This window comes from Somniosus microcephalus, unplaced genomic scaffold, assembly GCF_052327205.1.
Source record: "Somniosus microcephalus isolate GS21.2 unplaced genomic scaffold, FLI_Smic_1.0 unresolved_chr9, whole genome shotgun sequence".
NCBI lineage: Eukaryota > Metazoa > Chordata > Chondrichthyes > Squaliformes > Somniosidae > Somniosus > Somniosus microcephalus.
Window position 1 is genome coordinate 40,184,152 of NW_028225187.1, and position 24,934 is coordinate 40,209,085.

The 24,934-nt window shown below is 44.7% G+C and overlaps 1 protein-coding gene across 1 annotated transcript; it reads right to left on the minus strand.

Annotated features, from left to right (window-relative positions):
* Positions 1–4,800: 4,800 nt before the first annotated feature.
* On the minus strand, positions 4,801–24,732 carry LOC147085105 (NACHT, LRR and PYD domains-containing protein 3-like). The gene is made up of 5 exons (XM_085979756.1): positions 24,667–24,732; positions 18,212–19,985; positions 15,197–15,283; positions 14,888–15,055; positions 4,801–10,661 (listed from the first exon to the last, which is right to left on the minus strand). The coding sequence occupies exons 1-5, from the start codon at positions 24,710–24,712 to the stop codon at positions 10,574–10,576; spliced, it is 2,163 nt and encodes a 720-aa protein (XP_085835882.1). The 5' UTR covers positions 24,713–24,732; the 3' UTR covers positions 4,801–10,573.
* Between the last annotated feature and the right edge of the window lie 202 nt (positions 24,733–24,934).

Here is a 24,934-nt window from a genome sequence, read left to right on the forward strand (position 1 = left end):
GAAGGTAAACATGCAGGTGCAGCAGGCGGTTAAGAAGGCAAATGGTAAGTTGGCCTTCGTAGCAAGAGGATTTGAGTACAGGAACAAGGATGTCTTGCTACAGTTATACGGGGCCTTGGTGAGACCACATCTTGAGTATTGTGTGCAGTTTTGGTCGCCTTATCTGAGAAAGGATGTTCTTGCCATGGAAGGAGTTCAGCGAAGATTCACCAGGCTGATACCTGGGATGGCAGGAATGACGTATGAGGAGAGATTGGTCGATTGGGCTTGTACTCGCTGGAGTTTAGAAGAATGACAGAGGATCTCATTGAATTTTATAAAATTCTGACAGGACTAGACAGACTAGATGCAGGAAGGATGTTCCCGATGGTCGGGAGTCCAGAACCAGGGGTCACAGTCTAAGGATAAGGGGTAGGCCATTTGCGACAGTAATGAGTAGGAATTTCTTCAACCAGAGACTGGTGAACCTGTGGAATTCTCTACCACAGAAGGCAGTAGAGGCCAATACATTAAATATATTCAAGAAGGAGTTGGATATATTTCTTAAGGCTAAAGGGTTCAAAGGTTGTGGGGAGAAAGCGGGGACAGGGTACTGAATTTGGTTGATCAGCCATGATCGCATTGAATGGTGGAGCAGGCTCGAGGGGCCGAATGGCCTATTCCTGCTCCTATCTTCTATGTTTCTATGAAATGTCTGCATTCTGTGATTTGAGTGGCGTGGAATAAAATGAATAGAAATAACCCACAGCAGCTTTTGCTCTGAAAACAGTCCAGAAACCTTCCCCAATAGGGCCCAGTCTAGAAAAACATCAAATGGACTATTCTGAAAATAATAATAATATAAATAATATATATATAAACTTTGGTTTTACAAAAGCTTTGTCTTTTCTTAGTTGGGTTGGGAATTAAAGGGAGAGTAAGGTACCACAGACGATATGCTCTGACACTTCCCACAAACATTCCCCCATAAAGTCCAATCCAGAAGAACATTAAAGGGCTTGTTGTATATATGTAGCTTTGATTTTTACAAGTCCTGAAAGAGAAGCAAAGTAAGATCCCACAGCAGTGCAGTCTGGAATGAAATCAGTATGATCCAATGGCGTATACTTTCTGTTTTTACAGACATGAGATGCAGTACCAATGCACACGGCAGATAACTGGAACACAGACAAGCCCCGCATACACTCCAGCTTTTGCTGTCAGTCTCTCTTGCTCACACACACACACACACAAACACAGGCCTGCCTGCAAAATTACCACACAACACTGTCAGCAATGAAAGAAAGTTGATTGCTTTCATTGCTCTGCTTTGATTGGCAGTTTAAAAGTAAAAAAAACACTTTTCAGTACCTTATCTTTTCATGTTGTGGCCTACAGAATTAGGCTTTCTATTCTGCATCAAAAGATGCTGGAAATCTGAAATTCAAACAGAAAATGCTGCAAATACTCAGCAGGTCAGGCAGCATCTGTGGAGAGAGCGAGAGAAACAGAATTACGTCAGGTCATCAAACTCAAACGTTAACTATGCTTCTCCCTCTCTCTACAGATGCTGCCTGACCTGCTGATCATTTCCAGCATTTTGTTTTGATATCTATTTGCTTGTTGTCTTAATTTCATGTGTCTCTCTCATTCCCTGCCTGTCTTATCATGATTTGAGTGGAGTGGGATAAAAAGAATGCAAAGATCGCAGAGCAGCTTTTACTTTCAGATAGTCCACAAGACATTTTTCAGTATCTCACTGACTGGCTGTCTGTCTTGAAGTGAAGTGAAGTGAAACAAAATGCAATAAAGTGATACACAGCAGCATTACATGTGGACCAGGCAAGAATGAAATCAGTAGGGTTTAATACAACAACAGCAGGTAATAAGACAGCAGACCACATCTCACAAAACACCAGCTTTTGATCTCTCCCTCTCTCACACACACACACAGCCCCCCTGCTCCCCGGCCAGCCTGCAGAATGATGACTGCCATGTTGGAAAATTTATACCAAAATTACACATTTCTGTATCTTATATTTTCACTTTGTGGCCTACAGAAAAATGCTTTCTATTCTGAATCTTGCCTTTTGATTTCAGGTCTCACTCTCTCACTGGCTATCTATCTGTCTGTCTCCCACTCACACACTCTCCCTCCCATCCACAGTGAACTAAGAGTTACAGTAACATGACACACAGGCACACACTGACTCTGCTATTTGCAGACACACAGACACCCACTCACATACAGACACACTCGCACTGATTCTGCAATTTGCAGACACCCACTCACATATAGATACACTCACACAGACTCTGCAATTTACAGACACACAGACACCCACTCACATACAGACACACTCACACAGACTCGACAACTTACAGAAACACAGACACCCACTCACATACAGACACACTCACACAGACTCTGCAATTTATGGAAACACAGACATCCACTCACATACAGACACACTCACACAGACTCTACAATTTACAGACACAGACACACACTCACATACAGACACACTCACACAGACTCTGCAATTTGCAGACACACACTCACATACAGACACACTCACAGACTCAGCAATTTGCAGACACACAGACACCCACTCACATACAGACACACTCACACAGACTCTGCAATTTGCAGAAACTCACACTCACTCATCCATTTTGAAAGGGGTGCAGCCTGGGAGTGTCTCTTTTTGATGATGTCCCTTCCTGGCTGTGCAGCCACGTTTGATGAGGTCAATCCAACAGTAAGTAGTGAAGCCGAAGCCCCAGAAATCCGGGTCCCCGAGAGGAAATGAAAGCCCGGGAGGGTGAAATGAAGTAAATACAATCAGGAATAAATAATAATATATATACTTCTGTTAATTAAATGTCTGCCTGTCTGTGGTTTGCCTGGAGTGTAATAAACTGAATGGAATGATCGCACAGCAGCCTTTGCTCTGAAAACATCCCAAGCACATTCCCCAATAAAGCCCAGTCCAGAAAAAAACCAAATGGATTATCCTGAATATAATTTAAAAAATGTAAAATATACTTGTTTTTTAAGAAAATTTCTTGTCGTGTTTGAGTTGGGCTGAAGGGGAGAGTAAGATCCCACAGCAGGATCTGCCATGAAACACTCCACAAACATTCCCCTATGAAGTCTAGTCCAGAAAAGTATCAAATGGCTTGATCTATAAATGTAGATTTGCTTTTTACAAAATTCTTGAATGAAAGGCAAAGTAAGATCCCAAAGCAGTGCAGTCTGGAATGAAATCAGTATGATCTAAAGGTGTATACTTTCTGTTTTCTTCCGACATGAGATGCAGTACCAATGCACACGGCAGATAACTGGAACACAGACAAGCCCTGCATACACACCAGCTTTTGCTGTCTGTCTCTCTCTCTCTCTCTCTCACACACACACACAGACCAGCCTTAATATTGCCACAAATCACTGTCAGCAATGAAGCAAAGTTGATTTCTATCATTGCTCTGCTATGTTCGGCAGTTTAAAAGCAGACAGTTTTCAGTATTTTATCTTTTCATTTTGCGGCCTACAGAAACAGGCTTTCCATTCTGCATCAAAAGCAAATGCTGTGGATGTGAGACATCTGAAATAAAATCAGAACATGCTGGAAACATTCAGCAGGTAAGGCAGCATCTGTGGGGAGAGAGAGCGAGAAACAGAGTTAATGGCCCAGTAATCCCGGTCCCAACGCGTGAGTACGGACGGGGTACTCACACGTGGGCCCATTGGAAGTGCCGGATTTCAGCATGCACAGCGCATGCGCGGGAAACCGGCATTTCCTCTCCTCTGACCCAAGGGGTTAAGAGGCGGTTCCCTAGCGACGTTTGGGGCAGCGTGTACGCGTTGAACTTCGTTTTTTATGACAGGTTTGTCTGTGCGTGAATGCCTCCACCTTTTACGAATGTAAAAAGCAGACGTAAGGACTTAGTTTTATAAGGTAAGTGGTCTAATAATTAAAGTTGGAATTTTTTTTCCACAGGTTTATTATTTTTAAGAATTTACAGTAAGGTAAGTTAATTTTTGAACCCGATTTCTTGAAAAAAAATTTTGATTAATTGTTTAAATTAGTTTTTTAAAGTTATTAATAGTTAATTTAATTATTGGAATGTTTTTTAACTTTTATTTAAAGTTTAAGTAGTGTTTTGGGTGCCCGTACTTTTCATGAGTTTGACAGGTCTTATGTCTAACGCATGAATGGACTTTTATAAACTCCCATTTGTTGCCCAGTGCTCACGTGATCCCAGCCAGCTCATTGCACTAAGTACGACGCTGGATCACGCACGCACAGCGCGCCGGGAGCTGAACCGGGCCACAGACCGGAAATCCACGCAGGCCCAGTCTTCAAATGACAGCGCGATAGGTAAGTGTAGGTCGGGGGCTTGCGCCCGCGGGAAGACCCCGACCCGAATTTCTGGGCCATCGTTTCAGCTCGATTACCTTTTGTCAGATGCTGGCAAGGTTCTGACGAAAGGTCATCGAGCTGAAATATTTATTCTGTTTCTCTGTGTCTCCACTGATGCTGACTAACATACTGAGTATTTCCAGCATTTTCTGTTTTTATTTCTGTTCTGCCTGTTGTCTTGATTCCATGTGTCTCTCTCACTGCCTGCCAACCTGCCTGCCTGGTCTTGATTTGAGAAGGGTGGAATAAAAAGAATGCAAAGATCCCAGAGCAGCTTTTGTCAGAAATTATAAAAATACATTTTTCAGTGTCTCACTGACTGTCTGCCTTGAAGTGAAGTGAAATAAAGTGCAATAAAGTGATACACAACAGCATTAAATGGACCAGGCAAGCATGAAATCAATAGGGTTTAATACAACAACAGCAGGTAGTAAGACAGCAGACCACACCTCACACAAACACCAGCTATTGCCCTCTCTCTCACATACACACTCACAGTCTGGCCAGCCTGCAGAGCAATGACTGCCGTGTTGGAAGATTAAAACCAAAAAGACACTTTTCAGTATCTTATCATTTCACTTTGTGGCCTACAGAAACAGGCTTTCTAATCTGCAACTTGCCTTTTGATTTCATGTCTCTCTCACGCTCGCTGACTGTCTGTCTGTCTGCCACTCAGTCTCCCACCCACCCACGTTGAACTAAAATTTACAGTAACATGACACACACACTCACACAGACACTGCAATTTGCAGACACACAGACACCCACTCATATACAGACACACTCAGACAGACACTGCAATTTGCAGACACACAGACACCCACTCACATACAGACACACTCACACAGACTCTGCAATTTGCAGAAACTCACACATCCATTTTGAAAGGGACGCAGCCTGGGAGTGTCTACGTTTGATGATGTCCCTTCCTGGCTGTGCGGCCATGTTTGATGAGGTCAATCCAACAGGAAGTAGTGAAGCCGAGGCCCCTGAAATCTGGGTCCCCGAGAGGAAATGAAAGCCCAGGAGGGTGAAAAGATGTAAATACAATCAGGAATAAATAATAATATATATACTTTACTTCTGTTAATTAAATGTCTGCCTGTCTGTGGTTTGCCTGGAGTGTAATAAACTGAATGGAATGATCGCACAGCAGCTTTTGCTCTGAAAACATCCCAAGCACATTCCCCAATAAAGCCCAGTCCAGAAAAAAATAAAATGGATTGTTCTGAAAATAATTTTAAAAATAAAATATATGATTTTTTTTTTACAAATATCTTGTCTTGTTTGGGTTGGGCTGAAGGGGAGAGTAAGATCGCACAGCAGGACATGCCATGAAACACTCCACAAACATTCCCCTATAAAGTCTAGCCCAGAGAAATATCAAATGGCTTGATGTATATATGTACATTTGCTTTTTACAAAATTCTTGAAAGAAACGGAAAGTAAGATCCCACAGCAGTGCAGTCTGGATTAAAATCAGTATGATCTAATGTTGTATACTTTCTGTTTTCTTCCGACATGAGATGCAGTACCAATGCACATGGCAGATAACTTGAACACAGACAAGCCCTGCATACACACCAGCTTTTGCTGTCTGTCTGTCTGTCTCTCTCTCACACACACACACACACACACAGGCCAGCCTTAAAATTGCCACAAGTCACTGTCAGCAATGAAAGAAAGTTGAATTTTATCATTGCTCTGCTCTGTTTGGCAGTTTAAAAGCAGTCAGTCAGTTTTTAGTATTTTATCTTTTCATTTTGCAGCCTACAGAAACAGGCTTTCTATTCTGCATCAAAAGCAAATGCTGTGGATGTGAGAAATCTGAAATAAAAACAGAAAATTTTGGAAATATTCAGCAGGTAAGGCAGCATCTGTGGAGATTGAAATTGTGTCAATGTTTCAGCTCATTTACCTTTTGTCAGATTCTGGCAAGGTTCTGTCGAAAGGTCATCGAGCTGAAACATTTACTCTGTTTCTCTGTATCTCCACTGATGCTGCCTAACATACTGAGTATTTCCAGCATTGTCTGCTTTTATTTCTATTCTGCCTGTTGTCTTGATTTCATGTGTCTCTCTCACTGCCTGCCAGCCTTGTCTTGATTTGAGTGGAGTGGAATAACATGAATGTAAAGATCCCAGAGCAGCTTTTATTCGCAGACAGTCCAAAAAGATATTTTTCAGTATCTCACTGACTGACTGTCTGTCTTGAAGTGAAGTGAAGTGAAAAAAGTGCAATGAAGTGATACACAACAGCATTACATGTGGACCAGGCCAGAATGGAATCAATAGGGTTTAATACAACAACAGCAGGTAATAAGACAGCAAACCACATCTCACACAAACATCAGCTATTGCCCTCTGTTTCTCTCACACACACACACTCACAGCTTGGCCAGGCTGCAGAGCGATGACTGCCGTGTTGGAAGATTAAAACCAAAAAGGCACTTTTCAGTATCTTATCTTTTCACTTTGTGGCCTACAGAAACAGGCTTTCTATTCTGCAACTTGCCTTTTGAATTCATGTTTCTCTCACTCGCACTGACTGTCTGGGGTTAAGGTAGAAGCGTTCACATCGCGGCCCTGTTTCAACCAATTCTACTACCACCACACACAGCATGCCTGAAGACGGAAGTAGTCGTCGATGTCAGAAAGACGGGTCTTTTTCATGACCGGCATTGACTGTTATATCTGCTAACGTTGAAGGGTTCTCTATAGCTAAACAAAACATCCTCACTACATTATGCAATGAGTTGGAATGTGATGTCCTCTGCCTGCAGGAGACACATAGAGGAAGTGAGAACAACCACCCAAAAATACCAGGAATGGTCCTGGCTATTGAAAGACCTCATCAACAATATGGCAGTGCTGTATTTGTTAGAGCTGGTTCAGTTGTAGAAGCCACTTCTAAAACAGAGGAGGACAACATCGAAATTCTAACCGTAGAGCGGAACAAAGTACTAGTGACCTCAGTGTACAAGCCACCTGGCACAGATTTCAGCCTCTCTAACCCTGTACCCAACCTGCACAATAAACCACAGATCATTATTGGAGACTTTAATAGCCACAGTACCCAATGGGAGTACAAGGAGACTAACAACGATGGAGAAGCAGTCGAAGAATGGATGGACGCTAACCAGCTTAGTCTCATCCACGATCCTAAATTGCCAGCCTCCTTCCACAGTGCCCGCTGGAAATGTAGATATAATCCAGATCTTGCCATTGCCAGCAACGACATCGCTGGCCTCTGCAAGAAGCTTGTCACAGACCCAATACCACAGACACAACACCATCCTATTGGCATCCAGGTAAATGCAGCAGTGTTACCAACCGTCGTACCATTCAAAAGGCGCTTCAACTTCAAGAAGGCCAATTGGAACAGTTTTACACGAGCACTTGACCGCAAGGTTAAACGCATTAAACTATTACCTGAGCACTACAACCTCTTTGCAAAAGCTGTCCAAAAAACAGCTAGAAGGTAGATCCCCCGAGGTTGCAGAGTACACTATATCCCTAGTCCCACCAAGGAGAATGCTGAACTCTACTGGGAGTAGTTCTCAATGTTTGAATCTGACCCCTTCTCATAGGAAACAATATCTACCGGTGAGAGGGTGATGTTAAGTATCTCTCAAGAACGTCAAAACACCTGGAACACCTTGATAGAGACAACAGATCTTACAAAAAACAGCAAAAAGGCATGGTCTCGCATACGCAAACTTGGAGGTGATCCCAAGAAAGCTGCCCAACATCCAAATGTATCTGCTAACCAAGTTGCACACCGGTTGCTCCTAAATGGAAAAATCAACAAGAAACAACCAAGAGCACAACTACATAGGAAGGAGTACAGCGATGATCCTGGCTTCACTAGACCATTCACCATGGAAGAGCTAGAAACTGGTATATCTAGTCTAAAACACGGGAAAGCAATTGGTCTTGACAATATAGCAACGGAGCAGATAAAGCATTTTGGACAGAAAGCAAAGAGATAGCTCCTACAATTGTTCAACCACTGTCTGGCAACACACAAACTACCTAATATCTGGCAGAAGGCACATGTAATAGCACTATTAAAGCCTGGAAAAGATCCCTCAGATCCTAAGAGTTTTCAGCCAATTTCACTGCTTTGCCACACCTATAAGCTGTTTGAACACCTGATACTCAATAGGATAGCACCAACTGTAGATGAGAAGATCATTCCAGAGCAAGCAGGTTTCCACCCTGGCAAATCAACAAGCCAACTGCTCAACCTCACACAACACATCGAAGATGGTTTCGAGCAAGGGATGGTAACAGGTGCTGTTTTTGTAGACCTGTCAGCAGCCTACGATACAGTGAACCATAGACGTCTCCTCTGCAAGATTCTAGAGATGACAAAAGAGATACACTTAACAGAGCTGTTAGAAAGCATGCTTCAGAATCGCCGGTTCTATGTTGAACTAGGTGGGAAGCGCAGCAGGTGGCGTATTCAGAAGAATGGTCTTCCTCAGGGAAGCATGCTTGCACTGCTGCTGTACAACATCTACACGAATGACCAACCTATAGACGGTGTTACACGCCGTTTTATATATGCTGATGATGACTTATGTTTCACTGCCCAAAGCACTGATTTTAACGCCGTGGAGAAAACACTTTGAGGCCTTGGAGGGACTAAAATCCTACTATGAAGAAAACCACCTTCGCGCAAACCCATCAAAGACGCAAGTTTGTTCATTCCACCTCAGAAACCGTGAAGCCAAACGTCAGCTGAAAGTAACCTGGTGTGGAGCAACACTGACGCATTGCGAGCACCCTATCTACTTAGGAGGCATGCTTGACTGATGCCTCACCTTCAAGAACCACATCGAGAAGACAAAGGCAAAAGTGAGCGTACGAAACAACATCCTGAATAAGCTCAATAACAAAAGATGGGGAACAAGCCCGAAAACATTGCGAACCAGTGCACATGCTCTTTGCTATTCCACTGCTGAATACGCCTGCCCTGCATGGGAAAGGTCTACTCATGCCATGAAGATGGATGCTGTTCTGAATGCAAGCTGCCGATTTATCACAGGTTGCTTAAAACCAACAAACACCAACAGCCTATATATCCTGGTGGGTATCGCTCCCCCTGATTTAAGAAGGTAGCCAGCAAGAAAGAGCGAATCCGTCAAACATCAGATGAGAGACACCCTCTGCATTGTCATACACCTACACCCAGCCGCCTAAAGTCAACAAAGAGCTTCATGAACAGTGTTGTTCCATTACAATCAACCTCATCTGAAGCCCACATCGCCTTGTGGAAAGACCGGCTCACCAGTCTTGAACAACCCCCAGCGATGGAAATTTTACTTGATGAAAGCCTTCCCCCAGGAGCTAATTGCAACTGGGCAACCTGGAAGTGCCTTAACAGACTTAGGACCAGTGTAGGTTGCTCAAAGGTGTCACTAAGCAAATGGGGATATTCAACCAGCCCGACAACTTGTGAATGTGGAACGGAGGCACAGACTATGCAACATCTCCTGCAATGTCCATCATTAGAGGAACCCTGCACTGTTGAAGATCTTGCCAAATTCAACAACAAGGCACAAAAATGTGTCCAGTTCTGGCTGGGCTATGTATAGACTCTCCGTGGACATGATAAGAAGACTGACTGTCTGTCTGTCTGCTACTCACATTCTCCCTCCCACCCACATTGAACTAAAATTTACAGTAACATGACACACACTCTCAGACTCTGCAATTTGCAGACACAGACACGCACGCAAAGACAGACACAATCAGAGACTCGGCAATTTGCAGAAACTCACACATCCATTTTGAAAAGGGTGCAGCCTGGGGAGCAGCTGAGTCACGTGACCCTGTGGCTGGGCCTCTGACCTCAAAATGGGAGATGACGCGATCAGCTCGAGCTGGAAACCCTTAAATTAAATTGAAATCAAATCAACGGCCGGAAATGGTCACGCAATGGGAGCAGTGACGTCATCAATTGGAATGTTCACACAATGGGAGCAGTGACGTCATCAATTGGAATGTTCACACAATGGGAGCAGTGATGTCATCACTTTGAATGGTCACACAATGGGAACAGTGACGTCATCACTTGGAATGTTCACACAATGGGAGCAGTGACGTCATCACTTGCAATAGTCACACAATGGGAGCAGTGATGTCAATCACTTGGACTGTTCACACCCCAACTTTCAGTCCGGGTCTCGTTTCCTGCAGTGCCCTCAGGTGTCTCTGTCCGGTTAAACTGAACTGATTATCCAACAGCCTGAAACAGATTGAAGACTAATCAGGAAATAAATAGATTGAACAGCAATGTAAATAACCGCGAGACTGGGCTTAATATTACAATAATAATTACAGACAAATATTACCGAGAAAAGTGACTGAATCCCATTGATATTTTACTTAATTAAAGGGGTAAGTCATGCCAGGAGAGCCCAGCCCCGTGTTATGCTCCTCTTGCTCTATGTGGGAATTCAGGGACGCTGCCAGTGTCCCTGACGACCACGTGTGCCAGAAATGCATCCAGCTGCAGCTACTAATGGGCCGTATTGAGGCGCTGGATTTGTGGATGGATGGGTTGTGGAGCATTCATGATGCTGAGAGGGTCGTGGATTACACGTTTGATGAGTTGGTCACGCCGCAGGGTAGGGCTGCACAGGCAGCAGGGAAATGGGTGACCACCAGGCGGAGCAATAGAAGCAGGCAGGTAGTGCAGGGGACCCCTGTGGCCAACCCCCTTTCAAACAGGTATACCAATTTGGATACTGTTGAGGTGGATGACTCACCAGGGGAAGGCAGCAGCAGCCAACTTCCTGGCACCAGGGGTGCTTCTGCTGCTCAGGAAGGGAGGAATAAGAGTGGGAGAGCAATAGTGGTAGGGGATTCTATCTTTAGGGGAACAGATAGGCGTTTCTGTGGCCATAGACGTGACTCCAGGATGGTTTGTTGCCTCCCTGGTGCCAGGGTCAAGGATGTCACTGAACGGCTGCAGGGCATTCTGAAGGGGGAGGGTGAACAGGCAGAGGTCGTGGTTCACATTGGGACCAACGACATAGGTAGGAAGCGGGATGAGGTCCTGCAGCAAGAATTTAGGGAGCTAGGTAGCAGATTAAAGGGTAGGACCTCAAAGGTTGTAATCCCTGGATTACTCCCAATGCCACATGCTAGTGAGTATAGGAATAGGAGGATAGAGCAGATGAATGCGTGGCTAAAGAGTTGGTGCAGGAGGGAGGGCTTTAGTTTCCTGGATCACTGGGCCTGCTTCTGGGGAAGGCGGGACTTGTACAAGTCGGACGGGTTGCACCTGAACCAGAGCGGGACAAATATCCTTGCGGGGAGGTTTGCTAGCACTGTTTGTGGGGGGGTTGTTTAAACTAAAATGGCAGGGGTTTGGGAACCTGAGCAGGGAGACAGAGGAAAGGAAAACAGGGATAAAAGCAAAAGATAGGAAGCAGAAAAACAAAAGTGGCAGTCAGAGAAATCAACGGTTTAAATCAAACGTGGCCACAATAAATAATAATTCTAGTAGGACTAAGAGCGTTAAAAAAACAAGCCGCAAGGCTTTGTGTCTTAATGCGAGGAGCATTTGTAATAAGGTTGATGAATTGGCTGCGCTAATAGAGGTAAACGAATATGATTTGTTTGGGATTACGCAAACGTGGCTCAAGGATGGCCAAGACTGGGAACTCAACATCCAGGGGTATTCGATATTCAGGAAAGATAGGCAAAAAGCAAAGGGAGGTGGGGTTGCATTACTGGTTAAAGAAGGGATTAATACAATTGTAATGAAGGATATTAGCTCTGATGATGTGGAATCTGTATGGGTAGAATTGAGAAATACAAAGGGGAAAAAAACATTAGTGGGAGCACTATATAGACCTCCAAACAGTAAGGCGGAGTTTGGGGATGGCATTAAAAGGGAAACTAAAGAAGCGTGCAATAAGGGCACAGCAGTCATCATGGGTGACTTTAATCTACATATAGATTGGGCCAACTAAATTAGTAACAATACTGTGGAGGAGGAATTCCTGGAGTGTTTACGGGATGGTTTCCTGGACCAATATGTCGAGGAACCAACCAGAGATCAGGCCATCCTAGACTGGGTATTATGTAACGAGAAAGGATTAATTAGCAATCTTGTACGAGGCCCCTTGGGTTGGAGCGATCATAATATGTTCGAATTGTTCATTAAGATGGAGAATGAAGTAGTTGACTCAGAGACAAGGGTCCTCAATTTAAATAAAGGAAACTACGATGGTCTGAGGAGCGAGTTGGTTAGCATTGATTGGGGAATGGCACTCAAAGGGTTCATGGTGGATAGGCAATGGCAAACATTCAAAGACCGAATGGATGAGCTACAGAATTTGTTCATAACAGTTTGGCATATAAATAAAACAAAAAAAGGTGACTCAACCGTGGCTAACAAGGGAAATTAGGGATAGCATAATATCCAAGGAGAGGACATATAAATTGGCTAGAAAAAGCAATAATCCTGAGAATTGGGAGCAGTTTAGGAGTCAACAAAGGAGGACAAAGGGATTAATTAAGAAAGGGAAAATAGAATATGAGAGTAAGCTATCAGGGAACATATAAACTGACTTTAAAAGCTTTTATAGATATGTGAAGAGAAAAAGATTGGTGAAGTCAAGCATAGGTCCCTTACAGTCAGAAACAGGGGAATTTATCTTGGGAAACAAGGAAATGGCAGACCAATTAAATACATACTTTGGTTCCGTCTTCACAAAGGAGGTCAGAAATAACCTCACAGAGATGCCAGGGAACATAGGGTCTGATGAAAGGGAGGAAATGAAATAAATCAGCATTTGTAGGGAAATGGTGTTAGGTAAATTGATGGGACTGAAGGCCAATAAATCCCCAGGGCCTGATGGTCTCCATCCCAGGGTACTTAATGAGGTGGCCCTACAGATAGTAGATGCATTGCTGGTCATCTTCCAGAACTCGATAGACTCTGGAACGGTACCCATGCATTGGAGGGTAGCTAATGTTACCCCACTATTCAAAAAAGGTGGTAGAGAAAAAGCGGGGAAATATAGACCGGTAAGCCTGACATCGGTAGTGGGAAAATGCTAGCACCTATTATAAAAGATGTAATAGCAGAACACTTGGAAAGCAGTGACAGGATCGGGCAAAGTCAACATGGATTTACAAAAGGTAAAACATGCTTGACTAATCTACTGGAATTTTTTGAGGATGTAACTGGTAAAAAGTTAAGGGAGAACCAGTGGATGTGGTGTATTTGGACTTTCAGAAGGCTTTCGATAAAGTCCCACATAAGAGATTAGCGTGTAAAGTTAAGGCACATGGGATTGGGGGCAAGGTATCGACTTGGATAGAGAACTGGTTGGTGGACAGAAAGCAAAGAGTTGGAATAAACGAGTCGTTTTCCGAGTGGCAGGCAGTGACTAGTGGGGTACCGCAAGGATCGGTCCTAGGACCCCAGCTGTTCACAATATATATTAATGATCTGGACGAGGGAATTGGATGTAATATCTCCAAATTTGCAGACGACACAAAGCTGGGTGGGAGGGTAAGCTGTGAGGAGGATGTCGTGAAATTCCAATACGATTTGGACAGGTTGGGTGATTGGGCAGAAACATGGCAAATGCACTATAACGTGGATAAATGTGAGGTTATCCACTTTGGTGGCAAAAACAGTAAGGCAGATTATTATTTGAATGGCAATAGATTGGGAGAAGGGGAAGTGAAAAGAGACCTGGGTGTCCTTGTGCACTAGTCGCTGAAGGTAAGCATGCAGGTGCAGCAGGCGGTTAAGAAGGCAAATGGTATGTTGGCCTTCGTAGCAAGAGGGTTCGAGTAAAGGAACAAGGATGTCTTGCTACAGTTGTACAGGGCCTTGATGAGACCGCACCTCGTGTATTGTGTGCAGTTTTGGTCAACTTACCTGAGGAAGGACGTTCTTACCATGGAGGGAGTGCAGCGAAGATTCACCAGGCTGATACCTGGGATGGCAGGAATGACGTATGAGGAGAGATTGTGTCAATTGTGCTTATACTCACTGGAGTTGAGAAATTTGAGAGGGGATCTCATCGAAACCTATAAAATTCTGTCAGGTCTGGACAGACTAGATGCAGGAAGGATGTTTCTGATGGCCGGGGAGTCCAGAACCAGGGGTCATAGTCTAAGCATAAGGGGTAAGCCATTTAGGACTGAAATGAGGAGGAATTTCTTCACCCAGAGAATGGTGAACCTGTGGAATTCTCTGCCACAGAGGGTGGTGGAGGCCAGTTCATTAAATATATTCCAGAAAGAATTGGATATATTTCTTGAGGCTAAAGGGATCAAGGGATATGGGGAGAAGGCAGGGACAGGTTACTGAATTTGGATGATCAGCCATGATCTCATTGAATGGCGGAGCAGGCTCGAAGGGCCGAATGGCCTACTCCTGCTCCTATCATTTATGTTTCTATGTTTCTATGTATTACATTAAACATTAACACAAACACTCACCAGATCCGCTCCAGACTCCTGCAGTTCAGTATGAGGTGGCTGAGAGCCGGAACAGATCGGTCTGTGAAGGAGTTGAACTCCATGGACAGATCCGTCAGTGAGCCGTTTGTACTGAGAGCGGAGGAGAGATCCTCGGCACAAGAATCTGTGAGACCGACAACCCATAGACTGGGGATCAGAGAGAGAAATAACAGGAATCAGGGTAAATCCCCAGAGTTTATTAATAACAACATTACTGATACAAATATTAATGTACAGTGTCAGACATCCAGTTATTATAAACACAATCTCTCACAGTCTGGTACTTACTCCAGTTTCTGTATTTTACAGTCCGGGTTCCTCAGAGCAGCAAACAATAGTTTCACTCCTGAATCTCCCAGTTTATTATAACCCAGTCTAAACACAAACAGAGAGAGAGAGAAAAACTGAATCAAAGCCCGGATCTGATATAATTTTCTCTCTGGGATATTACAGCAATCACAAAATACTTCAGGAAATCAATAACCTGGTTTCCGCCCGCGATTTCCCACCCGGGCGGGTCGTGTGGGGCCGGGTCGGGGTCGGTGGGGGCAGGGGCCGGGATCGGGTCGGGTCGTGTGGGGCCGGGTCGGGGTCGGTGGGGGCAGGGGCCGGGGTCGGGTCGGGTCGGTTGGGGCCAGGTTGTGTGGGGGTAGGGTCGGGTCGGGTAAGGTCGGGGTCCCAACGAACCCGCCACTGATGGCGCCCGCTGACCTGTGAAATTCCCCCCTCACTGGGAATGTACCTCACTCTGTCCAACTGCCCATATATTCAGGAACTGTCCGTAAATGTATTTATTAAATAAAGTGCTGTCTGTGTGAAGCCTTTAAAATGTCCCTCAGTCCGGTCTCATTCCCTGATGATCAGAATTACCCTCCCGGAGCTCAGTGACCGGCCTCGTTATATTTGGAGAAATTTGTCCCATTTCTGCTGCTCTGTAAATCCCGGATTTTATGGGAATGGGGTTATTTTCCCAGAATTAAATGATAAAGCGGTGAATCCCTGTACTTTATACTCTGTGCATTATATTAAGCTGTATAATATCTCGGGGTGAGTTATATTGTGAAATGATAACTGCTGCTGTAAAATCCGTCCCCCAGGATTTTATATAACAAGGAGAATTTATGCTGAAATTAAAACAGGAAATGCTGGAAATACCCAGCAGGTCAGGCAGCATCTGTAGAGAGAGAAACAGAGTTAATGTTTCAGGACAAGGACCCTTCATCAGAACTGGAACAAGTTACAGATGTAACAGATGTTTAAGCAAGTGTAGGGGCCGGGAAAGGTGGGGGGAGCGGAGGAAAGAACAAAAGGGAAGGTCTGTGATAGGGTGGAAGACAGGAGAGATTAAAAGACAAAAGGGATAATGGTGCAAGCAAAAGGTGATGGTAATGGGACAAGTTAAAAATCAAATGATGAATCTAGCTAAGGTGTAAATGTCAATGGCAAAGTCATCAACAGCTGACATGCGAGAGAAAAACAAGGGAAAAGGAAAATCAATAATGAAACGAATAAAATAGGGGCTGAGTTTATCGTCTGAAATTGTTGAACACGATATTGAGTCCAGAAGGCTGTAAAGTGCCTCATTGAAAGATGAGGTGCTGTTCCTCGATCTTATGTTGCACTTTGTTGGAAGGGTGTAAGAGGCCATGAACGGAGAGATCAGAGTGGGAGTGGAGCAGAGAATAAAGTGACAGGTGACCAGAAGCTCGGGGTCACACTTACGGACTGAGCGGAGGTGTTCCGCAAAGCGGTCACCCAATCTGCATTTGCTCTCACTAATGTAGAGGAGACCGCATCGTGAGCAGTGAACACAATATACTAAATGGCAAGAAGTATAAGTAAATCACTGTTTTACCTGGAAGGAGTGTTTTGGGCACTGGACAGTGGGAAGGGAAGAGTCAAAAGGGCAGGTGTTGCATCTCCTGCGCTTGCATGGGATGGTGCCTTGGGAAGGGGAAAGGGAAGAGGAAGGGATGTTGGGGTGATTGAGGAGTGAACCAGGGTGTCGCGGAGGGAGTGGTCCCTTCAGAATGCTGAAAGGGGAGGTGAGGGGAAGAAGTGTTTGGTGGTGGGATCACGCTGGATGTGACGGAAATGGTGGAGGATGATCCATTGAATGCGGAGGCTGGTGGGGTGAAAGGTGAGAACAAGGTGAACACTATCGTAGTTCTGGATGGGATGGGAAGGGGTGAGAGCAGAAGTGCTGGAGATAGAATGGACATGGTCAAGAGCCGTGTCAACCACGGTAGAGGGGAATCCTCGGTTGAGGAAAAGGGAAGACATGTCGGAAGCACTAATATGGAAGGTGGCATCGTCAGAGCAAATGCGGCAGGGACAGAAAAACTGGGAGAATGGACCAGCGTCCTTACAAGAAGCGAGGTGGGAGGAAGTGTATTCCAGGTAGCTGTGGGAGTCAGAGGGCTTATAGTGAATGCTTGTCAATAGCAGCAATAGAGTTTATTCTGTCCCGTTACAAGTTTTATATGTCCCTGTGCTCCTAGTTTATAGGGGAGGATAGTCTCTCACTTTATTGCCATTAAACTGGCTCTACATTTATTTCAGGTGTAACTGGCCCGACAGTTTTTGGGGAATTTTCGGAAGTTCCCTCCCCGAGCGGGGCCTCACTCACATGGGGGCAGATTATGGGGAATTCCCGGGTTCACTGCCCCCAGTTTACCCAGGAGCCGCCCGCTGTGTGCGAGGCCCCACCGCTGGCCGGTGTGTGTCTGTACTCCGCTTAGATTGGAACCTTTTCACCAGCAGGTTTAAGATCCTGAATATCAATCTACTAAATCTTTAAGAATGTGTATAGTTGTAAACATTTACAGCTGAAAGAATTCCCGATCCCCCAATATTTCCAATCCAGGAAACTACCCCCTCGACAGGGCACAGTATTGGAGTAAATGTCGAACTGTTAGTGATTTAAACTCGGGTTTCTCTCCTGTTTCCAGTTGATATGGTGGATGTGGAAAACATTTAAAATTAATTTTATCTTTACTGACTGTTTATATTTTATGTTTACATTCCGCTGTCCAGCCTTATTAAATATTATTTATTGTAATTAAATTATCAGACTCTCAGTGACCTGTATCTGCTGATCCCTACTTGTTCACAAGGATCCATTTTAGATTCTCCAGTCCTTAGGGAATTACTGACCGATCCTCTTATTATTGGTCATATTTGTGTTGAATCCGCTTCTCTCTGGTTTAACTGAACTGTTTGTTTCCCTACATTACGGAGCAGCAACACAATGCCTGACTGTTCTACAATTCACCCAACAGTTAGAGACAAATAAACTGTTACCTCAACACCCGGCATTTGTGCAGCACGGGGCCCAGCCGCTGGAGTCCTTCACACAGAATGTTGCAGTTCTCTAGACCGAGTTCTTTTATCGTATCACAGAGTCCAATGACATGAGACAGGACTGCACAGTCAATCGGAGTCAATGGCAATCCACTAAATGTAAGTGTTTTCACAGATCCCACTGTGGTCTGAGCCAGTGCTTTATTCTGAGACTCAAACAGGTAGTGGAATATATTCAGCAGGTTCCTTTTACCAGTTTCACTCGTTGTGTTTCCAATCTGTCCTTCAATCTTCTCCTTCACCCAATCAATCACTCGGCAGGTGGTTTGATGAAGAAATGGACCCAGAAACTCCTCCAGGGGCCGAGCTGCCTGTGGGGAGGAGAGACCAGCAACAAAATGGAGAAATATCTCAAATCGCCCATCTTCCTTGCTGTGGGATTCTCTGAGGAGTTTCAGGATGTCCCCGGGATCTGGAGTCAGGAATTGTGCGAGTGCGGCTACAAACTCTTGGATGGCGAGGTGCGGGAATGTGTACACCGCGCTCTGGGCAGATTCATCTCTCTCCAAAAGTTCCATCATGAACCCAGACAGGAACTGGGAAGGTTGTAGATTGTACTTGATCAAATCTCCATTTCCAAACACAATCTTCTTCTCGGAGACTCCTGTGAAGGCCATCTCACCAATCTTCAGTAACACATCACGGGAGCTTTCAATCTCTCGGCCATGGTTTTTAAGAATGTTGTAAATATAGTAGGAATATAGTTGGGTGATTGTCTTGGGAACTTGCTTCTGATTCCTGTCTCTTTGTGTAAAGAAGTGGCCCAGTGACAGACCGAGGATCCAGCAGTAGGAAGGGTTGTAGCACATGGTGTACAGGATCTTGTTCTCCTCCACGTGTTTGAAAACAGCTGCTGCCACCATCTGATCTTCAAAAAACTTGTTGAAATATTCCTTCCGTTCTTCACCAACAAATCCCAGGATTTCAGCCCAGACACCGATCTCAGCCATTTCCAATAAATGTAATGCAGTGGGGCGGCTGGTCACTAGCACTGAACATCCTGGGAGCAGCTTGTGCTGTATTAAACGGTACACAATGTCAGACACTTCACACCAGTCTTCAGGATCTGTGCACCTGTGCTGAGGTTCTGTATTTCTCCGATTGTCAGCAAAATCGATGCGGTCATTGAATTCATCCAAACCATCGAATATAAATAGCAATCCCTCTGGGTTCTTCCAGAGCTCTCCCAGAATATTCCCAAAGTAAGGATACAGATCCAGTATCAAATTCCTCAGATTTATTCTACAGTTAATAGCGTTCAAATCCCGGAATTTAAAACTGAAAACAAATTGAAAGTGTGGGTATATTTTCCCAGTGGCCCAGTCATGGACAATCTTTTGTACCATTGTTGTTTTTCCAATTCCCGGGACTCCGCTCACTGCTGCTGAACTCGCCGACTTGGATTGCCGGACGTTACCCTTGATTTTCGGAAACAAACCTCCACTCTGAGAAAAACAGCTCTGGAACAATTGATCAGTTCGGATTTTTTCCAGCACTCCCCGGAGGTGTTTCCCTCTCCACTCTTCATGGTCTCGGCCTCTTGCCAGCAGTTCATGTTCTACAAGTGTCCGATCTCGAACAGTAGAAATTACCGTTAGCTCAGCGTATCGATCAACCAGCTGGAAAATCTTAACCTTCTCCCTTATTAGGATAGTGTTCACTCTCAGTTTTTCAGTTTGTACCCGTAGTGTTTCCTTGTGCTTCTGCTGAACATCTCCGATTAGAACAGACATAAAATGGTTCTCAGTATGATTTGTATTGACATAAAAATAACTTTTCAATACCATTTCACTATTAAGTAAAATAATGCAAGATTTAATTGGCAATTTCGATAGAGGTGCGTGTAGAAATTAAAACTCAGTTAGTCGCTGAGAACTGTTTCAAATCCTCACGTGATTCTAATATTTACTGGGAAATAGGGCACAGGATATTACTGGGATATGGACAGAGTACGAATGGTCAAATGTACCACTTTTATTGTACCAGACCTTGGGCAGGCTATCTGGGGCATTGTGTGAATTGGGAGTGGGACAGACTGTGAATGGTCAATTGTCCCACTGCTTCTGTATGAGACCTTGGGCAGGTTATCTGGGGCATTGTGTGAATTGGGAGAGAGACAGACTGTGAATGGTCAAGTGTCCAACTGTTATTGTATCAGACCTTGGGCAGGTTATCTGGGGCATTCTGTGAATTGGGAGTGGGACAGACTATGAATGGTCAAGTGTCCCACTGTTACTGTATCAGACCTTGGGCAGGTTATCTGGGGCATTGTGTGAATTGGGAGTGGGACAGACTATGAATGGTCAAGTGTCCCACTGTTACTGTATCAGTCATTGCGCAGGTTATCTAGGGCATTGTTTGAATTGGGAATGGGATAGACTGAATGGATGGATGTCCCACAGTTATTGTATCAGACCTTGGGCAGATTATCTGTGGTATTGTGTGAATTGGGAGTGGGAAAGACTGTGAATGGTCAAGTGCCCACTGTTATTGCATCAGACCTTGGGCAGGTTATCTGGGTCATTGTGTGAATTGGGAGTGGGACAGACTGTGAGTGGTCAAGTGTCCCACTGTTATTGTATCAGACCTTGGGCAAGTTATCTGGGGGATTGTGTGAATTGGGAGTGGGACAGACTGTGAATGGATGGATGTTCCACTCGGCATTCTATTGAACCATTAACTGAGCTTCCGACCCCATATCCTCACCATCACAAAGTTTGCCTACTTCCACCTCTGCCATATCCTCAATCTCCACCCTTGCCTTCGCTCAGCTGCTGCTGCAGCACTCATCCATGCTCCTCATTACTTCCGGACTCGATTATTCCAATGGTCTCCTGGCTGGCCTCCCACCTTACACCCTCCATAAATAAGCTCATTTGAAACTCTGGTGCCCATATCCGAATTCGCATCAATCCTGTTTACCCATGGGCTACATTGGCTCCTGGTCAGGCAACGTCTGGACTTAAACATTCTCATTCTTATTTTCGAATTCCTCCATGTCCTAGCCCCCTCGTTATCTCTGTAACCTCCTCCAGCCACACAATCCACCGAGGTAACTGTGCGCCTGCAATTCATGCCCCTTTCACATACTAGGTTTACATTGTTCCATCATTGCAGGCTGTGCTTCAGCTGCCAGGACGCTGAGCTCAGGAATTAGCACCCTTATCATTTCCCTCCCTTAACAAAAGGTTCACTGCAAATGTCTCAGGGTTTGGGCAGGTTATCTGGGGTATTGTGTGACTGAGAGAGGGACCGACTGTGAATAGGCCGTAGGTAGATTGCTATTGTTTCATAAATTGTGCAGGTTATCCGATGTATTGTGTGCACAGAGAAAGGTGATTGAAAGTATTCAGAGTTTAGGCTGTAAGAAGGGTTACTGGGTTTGGTGAGTTTTGTTTGGTCAGGAGACTTCGGTATTGAAATGCTTTAATGGATTTCACAAAATGAATGCAGGAAGCAGGCTCACAATTAGCAAAATAATTAACAACGGAGTGAATTGAATGTAAGAGGGTAACTCAGGGTATTTTTGTCACCCATAGTGTAATTCATCGGTGGGCCACGTTAGACGGGGTAGGGACAATTGAATGAGTTTGTGTAGATACACAGGGAGGAGGGGTAAGTGGGTCATCTCTATAACAGGGACAGGCTTATTTTGGTTCAAATACACATTTTCTGCACCTAATCATTCTCCTGTTATAATGGGCCGGATTTTCCTACCCCTACGGTTGCTTACGAAGTGTGTACGCACCCATAGGCATCTCGCAAGTGTCGGTTTCAGGCAATAGAAGCGCATGTGCTGAAAACCGGCACTGGCGATCTGTCAAGTTCCGCCTGCCCAGGAAAATTGCCTCTGCGGGTTGAGAGAAGCGCTTTTTGCACAACTTCCGCCCGCTGAAAGGCCATGGAATACCTATGCCTGGTAAAAGCAGGTGTAAGGCCTGCTTTTATCAGCTTAAGAATGTTGAAAAATAGAAAAATTAAATTTGATAACGCCATAGCATACAAGGCTACAGCCCAAGTGCTGGACAATGGGATTAGATTAGACAGGGTTTGACGGCCAGCACAGACACGATGGGCCTCTTTCTGTGCTGTATAACTCTTACTCAATTCTGTGTGTACAGACCTGTCAAAAGTATGAAGGGGAATCCCGTTCTTTAATTTGTTCACCTAGCCCACGTGATCCCAGTGGTGTGCAAACCACATGCGCCCCTGGGATACGGGGGCCTCTACCAGTGTGGACCCAGAGAGGCCCGGCGCGGACCCAGAGAGGCCCGGCGCGGACCCGGTGAGGCCCGGGGCAGACCCGGCGCGGACCCGGAGAGGCCCGGCGCGGACCCGGAGAGGCCCAGCCTCGGGGTCTATGGAACCAACAGTTAGGTTCGTAGATTTTTTCCGATCTGAGGCATCCGCAGGCAGGAAGCCTCCAATCGGAATTCAGGGCCATTGTTTATCAGAAATTGCGATCATTTTTTCAGCAGTTTTCTACATGGGTTTATTGAATGTGTTTTATAACAATCCTGTCATATCACTGATTAGAAACAGAAATAGAACTATAGCCCACTTCACTCAGTGTAATGTTAGTGCAGAAAACATTGACAGTTCATTTGAAATGTTCTACCAATAATCATACTCTGTTGTTTAATGTTGGTCTTAGTTTCCTATACTGCAGGTTTGGGAACTAACATATTTCCGTTAGTCATTACATTGGGTCTAAAAAGACTCGGGAATTGAAGGACTATTCTTTGAGTAGAATAATGTTCGCTCTTTCACTGCAATTGCGAAGCTACTTAATAGCCTAATCAGCTTGAACATTGGCCTGGATTTTGCTGTAATAATAATGGGGAGACTGTCAGCGCTCGCCGTTATTACTGGATAAAATTGACAGCAACTTCTTGTGTCTCACATGTGTGGTTAAACACGGAAATCCAGTAGTTGCTGTCAGAGATACCCTCCTCTCCCAGAAGAGGCGCTGTTGCAGTCCTCGCCGATAGTCGGCATTGAAATCACTGCAACGGCGTAAACTTGGGGTACGTACCCATTAATTCCACACTGAAGACGGCTGAAAGAGTTAGGGCTAGGGCATTCAGGATTAAGTGAGATTTTTAACGGCCTAATAAGTGATAATTACTGCTGAACAATCTCTCTGGCCCTGAAAAAAATTAATATATATGTGTGGAGTCTCACACCAACAGAAGAAAATTAATGTTGCAGATTTAATATGTGCATATTTACATTTTCTGCTTGTCTCCTTTATCTCTCTTCCTTAATCCCATGTACATTGCTCAAACTTTATTTCATTTGCTCTACTTGATATAAATGTAATTTATATTTCCTGTTTTATGATTCCTGGTTTGGAATCTGTGTCTCAGTGAGGATCCTTCCCTGTGACTGGCTGAAGAGCCGCGCTGTTTCTTCCCCTGCTCACAGTCCACAGATACCCTGTAGAGGGCACTACACTGGAAAATACAACTCGTGGCAGCAAGTCTAAAGACAGTCAAATCTTTGTGGGCAACTGTCAACGCACCTTTGATGCGGTTTCGTGAACCTGCCTGGTTTGTATGGGATTTCACAGTTACCAGGATCCTGCCAGGTGTGTATGTTGATTCGCAGTGTATAATGATCCTGCCAGGTGTTTATGGGTTTTCACAGTGTATCAGGACCCTGCCAGGTGTGTATGGGGTTTCACAGTGTACCAGGATCCTGACAGGTGTGTATGGGGTTTCAAAGTGTATCAGGATCCTGCCAGGTGTGTATGGGGTTTCACAGTGAATCAGGGTCCTGCCAGCTGTGTATGGGGTTTCACAGTGAATCAGGGTCCTGCCAGGTGTATATGGGGTTTCACAGTGTATCAGGATCCTGCCAGGTTTGTACGGGATTTCACAGTGTATCAGGATCCTGCCAGTTGTGTATGGGGTTCCACAGTGCATCAGGATCCTGCCAGGAGCGTATGGGTCATCACAGTGTATCAGGATCCTGCCAGGTGTGTATGGGGTTTCACAGTGTCTCAGAATTCTGCCAGGTGTGTATGGGGTTTCACAGTGTATTAGGATCCTGCCAGGTGTGTATGGGGTTTCAGTGTATCAGGATCCTTCCAGGTGTGTATGGGGTTTCACAGTGTATCAGGATCCTGTCACGTGTTTGCAATGTGCAGTTGGATTAACTGGAGAATAGAAGACCTGTAAATTTGCCAATAATTCCAAAATCGGTGTTAAATGTAAATTGAACCTACGCAGATCTTTTGTGGATTAATCACGAATCCAAATGATGTTTAATGCTATATCTCCAGCCTTTGTTCCTCTGACTGCCAGATTCTGACAACCTCTCACAAACGGATACAGTCAAACATTCTGATTCTAACGTGAAATAAACATTGAAATTTCCCTTTTCTCACTTACCTTTCAGGTGACTGGGTACTTCGGACAAACCTTGTGCAATGTTCATGTAAACAAATGTGTCACAACCTGTTGAAATCAATGAACTTTCATGAAATCAGATCTGTGTGATATTATAGTAAACTCTGCAGTGTTTGAATCTGAATTTGCATTCCATGTGTGATTTTACCGTACCATGTTCCTCTATTTCTTTCAGTATATTGTTCAGCTTTGGTAATCTGTGGCGCATTTTCACAAAGGATTCCCACATCACCCTTCGGGCCCCAGAGCC